Source organism: Lepidochelys kempii, chromosome 1, assembly GCF_965140285.1.
Source record: "Lepidochelys kempii isolate rLepKem1 chromosome 1, rLepKem1.hap1, whole genome shotgun sequence".
In the NCBI taxonomy this organism is placed as follows: Eukaryota; Metazoa; Chordata; order Testudines; family Cheloniidae; genus Lepidochelys; species Lepidochelys kempii.
In genome coordinates, this window is record NC_136380.1 from 344,806,910 (window position 1) to 344,819,596 (window position 12,687).

The 12,687-nt window shown below is 49.9% G+C and overlaps 1 protein-coding gene across 1 annotated transcript in view; it reads right to left on the reverse strand.

The window, feature by feature from the left end:
- Positions 1–12,687, reverse strand: part of PLXNA4 (plexin A4) — a 577,474-nt gene that overhangs the window by 108,902 nt on the left and 455,885 nt on the right. Inside the window, exons 10-11 of the mRNA XM_073328857.2 lie at positions 4,918–5,014; positions 1,375–1,565 (exon numbers count right to left, since the gene is read on the reverse strand). Coding sequence (XP_073184958.2) covers positions 1,375–1,565; positions 4,918–5,014 — 288 coding nt within the window. The remainder of the gene's footprint in view (positions 1–1,374; positions 1,566–4,917; positions 5,015–12,687) is intronic.

The following is a 12,687-nucleotide window of genomic DNA, read 5'->3' on the forward strand; positions in this document are numbered from 1 at the left end:
TGCAGATGGTAGGAAAGCTCACAGAAAAGCACCCCATGTTTCATTGAGGAGGCATTCCTCCTGACAGCAGCCTTGTTCTCCCTTTGCCAGTGACTGACACACCTCCGAGTTCTCTTGTTCTGGCCAGACCTGTGTACTCTGGGAGGTTTTTTTTCCCATCTCATTCCTCTGAAGTATCAGGGATGGTGGCAGCAGGAGATGGGATGGGGTGCGCCAGGGCTCTGAGGTGGCACCAAGCATACTCTCTTGTTTGGCTGGACTGGTTCTTGCTCACATGCTCAGGGTCACCACATGTGGGGTCATGAAGGAATTTTCCCCCAGAGCAGATTGGCAGTGAGCTTGGGGATCTTTCCCCTTCCCCTACAACATGTGGGTGTGGGTCACTTGTCAGGATTCTCTGGGTATATCTCACTTAAACATTTCTTGAGCACTGGTTTTTCCTCAGTCCTTCCTATGCACTGCCTATGGCAGAGAACAGTCTAGTCTCTTGTGGGCCGTGACACTTCGGTCTCATTTTGGTTGTTGGGTTTCATGTGCGAGTGCTGGGTGGTGGCGGTGGCCTGTGGTATACAGGAGGTCAGGCTGGATGAACTGGTGGTCATAGAAGCATAGAATCGTAGGGCTGGGAGGGACCTCGAGAAGTCTTCTAATCCAGTCCCCTGCATTCATGGCAGGACAAAGTATTATCTAGATCATCCCTGGCAGGTGTTTGTCTAACCTGCTCTTAAAAATCTCCAGCCATGGAGATTCCATCCATCTGGCCTTAAACTACACAATTCTGTAATTATCCCACTCATGTGAAGGCCTGAATGCTGGAAGGCCCGTGTTCTCCAGGGCCATGGTGCCTCTGACGGGGCTTCCCACCCATAAACAATCAGGTGGTGTAAATGGGTGTCATTCTGTTGAAGTCAATGGAGTCCTGCCGGTTTACACCAGCTGGGCCTCAGATCTTAGCATAATCTAGGCAGTGGCTCTGTCTGCTTTGTGCAGCTGGTGTCAAGAAGCATTAGTGGCAGCCCGCACTCTCACTTCACTTCACACCCACAAAGTGCTCCGGAGACTGTGGAGTTGGCAGGATGCCCGGGATCAGAGCAGGGATTCAGCAGCCAGTTCCGGGGCAGGGGGGACTGTGTCATCCCGGCTGGGCTGCTGACAGGGAAGGCACCAGGGGCTCCTCCTTGAGACATGTCGAGACTGACCTCCCATCGCGAAAGGTAGTGGGGACTCTGCTTGAACTGACAGAGCTTAGCCCTGGCGCAGTTCCAACGCTGAGCCAGAGACAAAGCAGAGAAATCAACCAACACAAGAGAGATGGGCTCTTCAAGCTGGTGACCTGACACTAACGAGCCCAGGAGCATGCGGAGAACTACTTACGTCGGTGATCCGGGGATTGGTGCATTTGCCCTTGGTCCCGGACAGTTCCAGCCACTGGTTCTCCTGGACGGGGCAGTGGTGCTTCAGCGTGCACTGGTTCTGTCCCTCGCACCAGCCGCACTCGAAGTCTGGGTCAGCCTTCAGGCACAGGCCGCAGCTGTCCCGCATGGCCCCACACTTGTACAGGTGCACTGTAGGGACAGCAAAGGAGAGATCCTAAGGGGTGTACACACCACGGAGGGAGGGGGAGTCTGGACGGAGGGATGAGAGGCATAACTAGGAGCAGCGGATGGGAAATGAACATAGGGAAACATAGGCTAAATAGAAGTTATTCTGTATGCTAAATCCAATACCATATTAGATGTGGGGGGAGAGTCTCCCAAGGGGAACAAAGAATGGAAGCTCAGTTGCTAGTCCTAGGTTGGGCAAAGAGCAGGAATCTCACAAAATTTAGGTGCATCAGAGCCAGGAGGAAGAATGCTCTAGGGGTCAAGGCACTGGCTGGGGAATCAGGAGACATAGGCTCAGTTCCCACCTCTGCCACCAACGCCCTGTGGACCTTTGGCAAGTCACTTAGTCTGTCTCAGTCTTAATTCTCCATCTGTAAAATGGAGATAATAATCCAGCTTCTATCCCACTTTTTATCTGTCTTGTCTATTTGGATTGTGCCCCTTTGGGGGCAGGGGCTGTCTCCATATGTATGCACAGGCAATGGGGATCTTCGCTGGGGCCTTTAGGTGCTATCATAGTACAAATAAATAAATAATGATAATTAATAACAACAGATGCAGAATTTCTGAATTTGGTTTGAATCCAGAATTGAAAATGAGCATTCCCCCTCCTTCCTCCACCTCAGGAAATGTGGGAGTTGAGGGACTAACTTTGGTTCCTCTCTAATACAAATGCCAAGGATTAAAACTCATCTTTGATTTTTGGTATAATAATATGATATTATGAGGACGTGAAAGCATTTTCCATATTGCAACTAACTAGCCTTGATAACTAAAGCTACACAGAGAACTGATTTTTTGGTTCACTGGCAATTCAGGGGCTGGGGGGGGAATTAAAAATGGTTTTGTGTCAAACCCAAAAGGCATCTCCAAGAATCCCTCACTAACCCCAGACCACGGTCCATTCTCAGCAGAGCCTGCCCATGGAATGGAGTAGTAGGGTGGTTTGGTGACAGGCCTCAGATCTCAGCATAATCTAGGCACTGGCTCTGTCTGTGCCCATCTGGGACTTGGCTGGGCCAATCAAACCCCATGGTCATTGGTGACTTCAGCCAAAATCTGGAAAGGCCAGTGTTTAACAACCACATTGCATTACTGAGTGCACTGGCCTAATGGAGTTTGTCGTGGGCCCCCTGGGGTGGGATTGGCTCTCGTTCTCGGAGTCACAGTCAGTCTGTCTGTCTGTTAGACTTCACCCAATGAGCCTATGGGCTATGCTAAATGTGTTGAGTCGCGTCTCATGGAAACCAGATAATCCAGTGACGCTGAGCAGAGAGCATCCTCACAGGGTGGTATGATTTGTACAGCACCTAGCGCATGCTGAGCATGGCTTACGCAGGTCCTTGTCACTCGGAGCTTGTAGTCTCCATATGGGACAGTCTGTGGCAAGCCCTTTTGCTCTCTGCAGACGGCAGCGCGGTCCCAGGCTCACAGCAAGCTGTGGCAGGGGAAGTGCTTTTAGAACAGCTGATGAGAAGGGCTGGGTTTTTCCCACTGAAAATTACACTGTTAACTCAGCCATTCGTGCGCCAGTGATGGAAAACCCCTTTGATGCCCCCCACACAGTCAATAGCCATTCATGCCCATTACAGTCCATGCCACTGAGTTTCAAAAGAGAGCAAGTCAAGAGAAGGGACAGGGTGGCTTAGGGGATCAGTAATAGGCTTCGGGGCCTTTTGCCTCTAGTCTGAGGATTCAAACCTAGTCTAGGTCGGTGGTGACCAACAATGGTGACTATCTGACAGCTGCTCTGGGGCCACTAGGCTAGAGGTCTCAGTCCGAGAAATAGTAGACAACTGTGGACATCACAGATGGCCTTCCCTCCTAGCAGCGTCATCAGAGAGGCCCTGGACGGAGTGGACAACGGACTCCCTTCTCATCCCTAGAAAGGAAGGACTGAGGTACAGAGAAGGGAGCAGGCTGAGGGAAGCTTGCCCTGCCCCTGTCCTTCTCCTAGGGATGTACAGAGGTCGTCACTCACCAGGGACTCTCAATGATTAGTGGAGCACCCAGATCCTTTGCTATTTCCTCCCTTGTGCATTGAACCTGACTCCCGCAGAGCAAGCCAGGCAGCCCTGCAGTTGCATGGGAAGAGGCTGCTCGGTCTGCTTGGATCCTGGTGAGAGCAGTGCTGATGTGCTCAGCCACCAAGCTGCCAGCGGAGAGGCGGGCCATGGCACATTGTCTGAACAAGCCGATGAGCAATTTAGAAGAAGTTGTCACCTGTCACTAACTATCAGCCACCGCATCCCTGACAATGTGCAGGCAGGAAAACAGCTGCACAGGGGATCCAGCGGAGGGACAGAGATCATGGAGGTGGGTACAGGGAGAAGAAGAGGGAACAGGGGTGCATCCTGTGGGGGAGAGGGTGTATTGCCCTCCTGTCGCTCTCCAATCCCCACTTCCACAGAGCAGCATGGCAGGTTCTGGAGAGAACCACGTCCAAAACCCCCCAGCCAGAGGGAGGGCCTCAGGATGATGTAGGGAAAGTAAAGTGGGAAGATGCAGAGCTGAGGAGGCGGGAAGAAGTAGGACAGAGGAGAAGTGAGTGAGGGGAGAAGCAGGGGGACAGGAAAGTGGATGGGAGGGGGAAAGGAAAACCTCTAAGGGAAGCGATGGAAGGCGAGAGAGGATCTGAGAAGAGAGGGAGCCCAGGGCCACTGGGTAACTGAGGGCAAAGGGCAGGAGGGAAGAAGAGGCTGGGGAAGAAATGGAAAATCCAGCTGCAGTGAAACTCTGGACTAATATGCTTGTCTCTGGGATGTGGCTGAATGGGTGATAGCTCCCCAGCGAGAGTCAGATCAGCCCCTGGCCATCTGCTGCAATTAACTGGAGCCAGGCTCTCTGGCCAGGAGTGGGTCTCAGTCCTTTTCCATTATCACTTCACTTCATTCAACCTTTCCTCACTGGCACGCTGCCCCCTCCCTCCCTGTTCATTACCACATTGCATCTGAATCAAGTCCAGAGACGAGCTGTGGGTGCATTAACTTGAAGAGCCTTATTGAAAGGGAGGTGAAGGGGAGAGAAGGAAGGGGGGAGGGGGGGGGGAATAGGGAGGGACACAAGAGGTGACAGGGAGAGGGGAAGAGGAAACAGAAGGTGGAGAGCGTGGGAGGGAGAGTGGGGAGGGGAGTCCCACTTCTCAGGTGCTCCGAGAAAAAACAGAGCACAGAAATTAGTAATTTGTGGAGTGCACAGAACAACCATGAGTAGATTGTGCAGATAAACGGTGGCTGCTTTGTTAAGTGTGTGGAGTGATGTGGTCTGTTGCTAAGGTTACCGCTTCCAAGGACAAGTTGAAATAATTCTTTACCTTTGTTCTGCGCTGGGTTGTCAATGTTGAAAAACCCATTCCACACGACTGTCAGCTCCACCGGCAGGCTGTTAATCTCCATCCCTTCATATGAATACTAAAAACAGGAGAGAAAAAACAAAACAACATCAGGCCCAACGCGGGGGCAGCCCCCACCACAAGCCCCGGACACTGGAAATGGCACCTTCACTTTCGCTCTCCACACACCACTGACTGCAGGGACTCCCACTGCTGAGCTCTCAGAGGGATGGTGACCGGCCATTCTCAGTGCAGGGAACTTCTCTCTCTCTCTCAATGTCTGATGTCCCTCAGGTGCTAGCAGTTATGGGAACGCCCTAGGAGTTAGGTGGATCTCTTAGGTGTGGCTTTCTGATTTTGCATGTATCTCTGAGGTGTGCTTTATAGGTGTTGGATTTATCTCTGAGGTGTACCTTATAGCTGTTGGGTGTATTTGCTGTTGAGTGCATCTCTGAGGTTTGGTGTGCTTTCTTGTTGTTGCATATATCTTTGGGGTGTCCCATCCAGTTATTGGATGTATCTCTGAGGTATTGGGTATATCTCTGAGGTGCATCTGCATGGGGTTTGGTGCTGAAATCAGCATAATCCCACAAAAATTAACCATATATCAGCTGGAGAAGACTTATTCCCTTACAGCATCACAATCATTAGAACAGATTCAGACAATTATAGGCAGATCAGAAAGACCAGCCTAACAACCAAGCACTCGTTTTACTGTATTTTACAGAACTGCCTGCTGGGCCACATCACTGGCATCTTACGTTTGCATGGCATCTTCCACCTCAAAGAGACAGAAAATATTTTACAAGCTGGGTGTAAAATGCAGCTACCTCTGGGGTGGAAGGTGGCAGCCGTTTAACAGTGCAGAGCAACACTACACAGCAGATCACGATAGGATGTGAAGAATGCTGTACTGAGCTGACACTGGAAGCGGGATTTTAAGCAGACTACGGTTACCAGGACTGGAAGTCCGCTAGGCCACCAAGGCTAACATCCCTACTCTTGAGATAAGGCTCATAGGATTTTTAATGGACACAAGTGGTGAGAATATTATTTCCTATCTCATTTAAAAGACCACACCTCAGTGCCCCTTGACCACATGCTGTGTGATTGCTGTCCTGTTTATTCAGAAGGAAAACCACTAGTGACTGAGTCACCAAGGCCACAGTGCATAGCACCCTATGCTTCCCCACGGAGCTCCTCTCCCATCACCAGACTGCGGCAGCCCACCTGGAGCAAGGCAATCTGTGTAGAGAGCATGGTGTCAGTTCTTTCCTTGTTAATTAAAGTTAAACTCAAACTTTGTCCGGGGGTGCCTTGAAACTTGTAAACAAACCTAAAGTAATGGCTTGGTCACAGGGCTTAAATGAAGTCCTGATCCTACCCAGGGCTCTGAGACAGGAGTAAGGAGCTCCGCTCCTGACCCAGCTATGCCCAGCACTCCCCTGGGAAAAAGCAGGCAAGCCTTCTTAACTGGCCTGCTGGCTCCTGATTGGTTACTGTCCCTTCCTAGCTCTTCTAGGCACTGAAGGGCTAAATTTTGTGGTGCCCAGGCCTGAGTAGGTTTTCCTAGGCAGAGGTGTGTCAGGGCACTGATGACTCTAGAGATCCCGTCACATGGACCCACTTCTAATTAGCTGCTGAGAACTACAATTACAGGCCAAGGCACATAGCCCAGATCCTCACGTATCTAGGTGCCTAACTCCCTGTGATTACTTGTGGCTATTCTTGAATCTCTGTAGTGCTGGTCCCTGGGCCTCCCCCTTTGGGTCCATGCTGCACTACTTTGTTGCTCCCACCGTTAAGGACTAGCCTGGTGCTGTGCCTTCCCATACTGGCAGGTAGCGGGTTATCACACTCTTGGCCAGGCGTTGCAAGAAACTTTTACTGCTTTTGAGGGAGGCCTGTGAAGCAGAACCTGATGGTCAAACTGGGCTGAGCAGCAGCTTCCATGACTATGATGGTTCCAAAGCCTACTCTTAAGAGGAGGACAAGCTACTTTCAGGGATGAGAAAAGGGATTAAGAGCAGATCAGAACCTTCAACCCAAACACAGTTGGGAACGTTTCCTGAGGTTTGAGTCACATTTGCTCCTTTCTCCCCTCAACCGTTATTTTATGCTGCTTCTTGCACTTCCTGCAAGATAGGAAGCAGAACTGCTGACAACCCACAAAGCACGGTGGTTTCCATGGAGATGGATCTTGGGGCGATTATTCCAAAGTTTTGCTCAGTCCACACTTGGGCCAAACTCCCACTTGACGTCAATCGAGTTTGTCTAGGTACAGACTGAACACAAAGTTAGTCAGGCCCCAGGATTTGGCACAGGGTATTTCTGGCCCAGTCCAAAGCACGGGAAAGGTGTGGAGACCCCACAAGACCACCCCCTCGCAGGAGATTCCCAGCCTGACTTCCAGACCAAAAGCCTGTGCGGAAGCAGGGCTCTGAACCTTTCGCAGGTGGGTTCACCCAGACTACTAACGGTCGTGTAAAAGGTCTGATGATTTCTGCCCATTACAGCAGAGTTAGTGCTAGTTACATGGTAATTTCTTTCTGAGCAAGCTGAACGCAATTAGCCTGTAATCTGCAGAAACCTGTGATTACGATTTAGTTGCGAAGTATTTATGGGTAAGGGTTGTATGGTTACCATGGAGGTAAATAGCGCTCCCAGGGTAGCAGTGCTCTGTACTGTATAGCTGCACCCGCCAATCTGCTCCGTATTAGCATTTTTATGACACTTCTCCGTGTCACTTGGAATAAATGGTGGGATAATGCAAAACAGCCTCTCCTCCAAACACTGATTTTCCACAGCGCACCCTTTCACCACAGCAAGGTCAGAACAGCCTGAGTGGCAGGACTGCTGGACAGGGAAACTGAGGAGTGGATTCTCTGCACTTCTGTAGCATCTGCAGATCTCAAAGCACTTTACAAGCACCAGTTAATTAAAGCTGGCAACACCCTGTTGGACAGGTAGCTGCTAACATCCCCATTTTACAGAGAACACTTAGGCACAGAGAGGTCAATGATTTGCCCCCGCTTGAATCAATGCCTTCTGTCCACATCGCTGCGCGGGGAGGTGCCCAGCCAGCTTCCAAAAGGAGCCTTCATCTTTACGAGACAGTGAAATGTGTCAATTTGTTCGGACTAAACTCTGAGCCTGCTGCTCTGTCTGAGGCTGCCTTTGCAGACACAATTGCCTGATGACAGAAAAGGACTTGCACCAGACTAATGAAGCCAGTCAGAGGGAGGGGAGGCTTATGCCTCAAGCCGCGTAGGCTGAAAGTGTATTGTTCACTGCACCGGATGGTTCTAGGGAGGCAGAACTGTCCTCTGCTGCTCCCTCAGGCCAATGAGACGCCAGCTGGAGCTTCATCAGCTGCCGCCGCTCCATTGTGAAACACACACCTCTGTCAGGGCCTGTCACTGTGAATGATCAGAAGCCTTCCTGGGCCGTATAGCACCAGGGGGCACTTTTAAACACAGGTATAGTCACATGAGTGACGAACAACATGCACCTTCTGCCTCAACAGATCATCTCCCTGTGCGTGCTGGGAGTTAGCCCTGCAGAACCAGGACAGTAGGGAACAACCAGATGGATCCCATCCTGTCTCACCTGGAGCCTTCCATCCACTGAGGATGTCAGTGCCAGCAGCAGGAAGCCAGCTGGCTTTTTAGATCTTGGGCTGTCTGCAGCACTGGAAGTTGCAGTGGGGGCAGGGTTGGACGGCATTTTTAATTTGTTAACTAAGCAGAGTTGATCTGCAACTGGAATGTGCTCAGAAGGAATAAACAATGGGATTCACAGATCTCTCTTGGCAACACTCCTTTGACTCTGCCAGTCTGCAACAGCTGAGGATCTGAGCCCACGATTGCTAATCTTACTGTCACTGTCCTGTGTTTGAAGTCTGTTCTCGAGGGGGTATATACCTTTTGGGACAAAGCAATTAATAGAGCAAAACAAAAACCACAACACTCTCGGTCCTGCTTTACTGGTTTGACTAGGAGTCACAAGCTCATTGAGGCCCCAGTCCAAAGCTCACTGGAGTCACTGGGAGTCCTTCCATTGGCCCTAAGAACATGCATCGAGTATGCTGGAGGGTAGAGAGAAGGGCCTTTCAGGCTCTGGGATCTGTGGTGGAGAGGAAAGATTCCTGTGGTTAGGAAAACTCAGAGCATCAGGGTTTGTGTCTGTATACTCTTTAGTGCAGCTTTCCCCAGGGTATTACACAGGGTCAGTCCGTCCCTTGCTATGCACAGGTGACTCCCATTGACATTCATGCATGCTGCTGCACGCATGGAGCCCATGGAGCCCATCCTCTGCTAGATGGAGAACACCTGAAGAAGGCCCCTTGTAGGCCCAGGCATTTGTTGGAAGCAATCTGGTGGGCCAGTACGAAGGGGTTGTATTATCTGCAGGTAAGTGCCTGACAGAATCGGAGTTAGCACGGTGTTCCCAGCCGTTTTCCAGGCCTCTCTCACCTCCAGACACTATCACGGCCATGCCCTCTTCACGGGCACTTGGAGAGCGCAGCAGGTGCACGGTGCTACTGACTGCCCTCAGGGAACGTGTTACAACCACGCACCAGAGGCTGCACTGCCCTCCAGTTCATTTCCAGGTGCATTCCAAGCGCTGCCTCTCATTGACAAGGGTTTGACTCTGACTATCCCAGCGACCACCTCTTTCTTTGCGCACAGAGGTTCAGCAGTAGGCCCGGGCACCACTAATGTCCCCCTTGAGCCCAATTTGGCATGAGCCTGATGGTGGAGTTCAGCTGGCAGACACTGGATTGGTATACGTGGTGCATTCTCAGTGGAAGGCTCTGGAGTTTGCTCACAGCTCCCTGAGTCTGTCAACCTTCCATTTCCCAGGGACAATTTGCCCCTGTAAAATAGATAACAGTAGCTGTGGGCTGCCAAAATTAAGAGTGGATGCAAATCTCAGCCCTTCCACCTCTAACAACCGGAGTCACAACCACAGGTCGAATGCGGGTGCAGAATGACAAGCACAAATTGTAGAGGCTCAAATTGCACCTGCAAAAGAGAGGCTGCCCTTTCACAAATGTAGCTCAATGCTCACAAGCTGATGAAGGGCTGCCAGAGGAAGCCATTTGCAGAGCATAAGAAGTTTGATTGGTCCTACAAACTCCAGAAACTATATATATATTCTTTTCAGCATAGTAGCTGTGCTAGTCTGTATTCGCAAAAAGAAAAAGAGTACTTGTGGCACCGTAGAGACTAACAAATTTATTTGAGCATATGCATAAGAGCATAACTCTTTTTCTTTTTGCATATATATTCTTGAGTACCATCTACTGGCTCTTTATCTACTATTTACATATACACAGATAGAGAGCACCTCTGTGACATATACCAAACAGCTTCTGGCCACAGTCCCTCTACCTAGCTTAAATCCTTAAGCCACAAGGCACTCTAAGCAGAATGGCTGTTTGATGCAGGGATGGTTAAACTCTCTGATTATTGCTGTGTCTAGAGAGAGGCCAGGAGTAAAACAGTAAAATTAGGTCTACCGCTACATAACAGAACTTTACAAACATTAACTGTTTAATCCACAAAGCCCCTCTCATTTTCTAGATGTGGAAACCAAAGTGAAGAGACTTGCCCAAGGTTACACACACAAGCAGTGGCAGAGATGGGATGACAAATCAGGTGTTCCTGCTTCCTACCCTCAGACACCATTCACTAGCCCCCACTGCCTCTGTCGCTGAAATGCAAACAGAAAAACCACTCCAGCATTTGCAACTAGGAAAGAGTGTGCCACAAACCAAAGTTGTTATGTAGTTCACCAAACGCAGTACATAAGAACAGCCATGCTGGGTCAGACCGAAGGTCCATCTAGCCCAGTATCCTGTCTTCTGACAGTGGCCAGTGCCAGGTGCTTCAGAGGGAATGAACAGAACAGAGCGATTTATCAAGTGATCCAGCCCTGCCATTCAGTACCAGCTTCTGGCAGTCAGAGGTTTAGGAACACCCAGAGCATGGGGTTGCATCCTTGCCCATCTTGTCTAATAGCCATTGATGGACCCATCCTCCATGAACTTCTCTCATTCTTCTTTGAACCCACTTATACTTTTAGCCTTCACAACATCCCCGTCAATGCAGGTTGATTGTGCGTTGAGTGAAGAAGTCCTTCCTTTTGTTTGTTTTAAACCTGCTGCCTATTAATTTAATTGAATGACTCCTGGTTCTGGTGTTATGTGAAGGGGTAAATAACACTTCCTTGTTCATTTTCTCCACCCCAGGCGTGATTTTAAGGACCTCTAACCCGCCTTCATCGTCTCTTTTCTAAACTGAACAATCCCCGTCTTTTTACTCTCTCCTCTCATGGAAGCTGTACCATCCCCCTCATCATTTTTGTTGCCCTTCTTTATCTTTTCCAGGTCTAATACATCTTTTTTTGAGATGGGGTGAGCAGAACTCCTCCATGCAGTAATCAAGGTGTGGGCATATCATGGATTTATATAGTGGCATTATGACTTTTTCATGAGATGCAACGTGGGGAGGTGTGTATATGGGGGGGAACAGGGCACAAATGGATCTTTAACAGGGTCCATATGTCACCCGTCTTGATTTAACATCTGTTTTCTGTGACGGCTTTACACATTCCTGTGTAAACCTAGACTGAGCCTGGAGCTATGAAACCTCAACAGATTCTGAGGGGATTTTATTACAAGTACCCTTAATTAAAAACCCAACATCAGTCTAGCAGACCTATGAGACTGCATATTTCCATAGAGCCAGGCACGTGCAATTATGGGAACCAAACACCCAGCTTGCACAGAGAAAGATCAAAGGTCAAGATCACAGGACAAATCCCAGCTGTGACCAGCTTCACACCAGCACACCAATGCCATGAGGCCAAAGCGTTTCATCACCTCTCCACCCAAGGCTTGGCCTCCACAGGGAACAGGAAACATCCCCAGGGAGGCTTCGCTGTATCGCAGTTTTAGTACCTGCTCTTGTGTCCCCTGAGTACGGTAAGAAAGAGGGAGGGTGGTCGTGTGACAAAGGCTCTGGGCTGAGATTCAAGAAACCTGTGTGTGGCTCTGCCACAGACTACCTGTGTGACCTTGGGCAAGTCATTTAGCCTGTCTCTGCCTCAGTTCCCCACCCATAAATCAGGGCTGGTAACCTTTCTGTTCTCCCACCTTGGTCTGTCTGGTCTATGTAGATCCTAGCATCTAGCACAGTGGGGTCCTGATCTTGGCTGGGCCGTCTAGGTGCTACTTTAATACACACAAATAATAATTATTAATTCTGAATGATTATATGTGTGAGTGTTCAACCATGCCCATCTTTGATTTACACATAAGAGAGCAGTTCTAATGTCTCCTACAAACAGGATCACGTCTCCCACTCTCTCTCTCTCTGTGCCACCCAGTCAAACACTCCTGAGCTCATTAAACTCAAACGCAATAAGTTCCCATCAAGGCAGCTCATCTTCACCCAGGGCGGCACTACATAGAGGTTTCAAGCACACAGCGCTGAGGCTCACGTGTGCAGGGGTAAGACGAGGAATAAGATGGAGCACTGGTAGGGAACTAACTGCCAAGGACCAGTCCATGAGGCTTGTGAGTGCTGGGGCCAGCCACGGGCAGAAGATCAAACAGAGTGCGCGTGTGTACATAGATCTTAGGAGTTAGTGATGGCAAAGACCTTTCTGGTCCACTGTCCATCTCTCAACCACCTGCCAGCTGCCTGTGCATGATGCTTGCTGAGAGCTTTGGCCAGTCTAGCT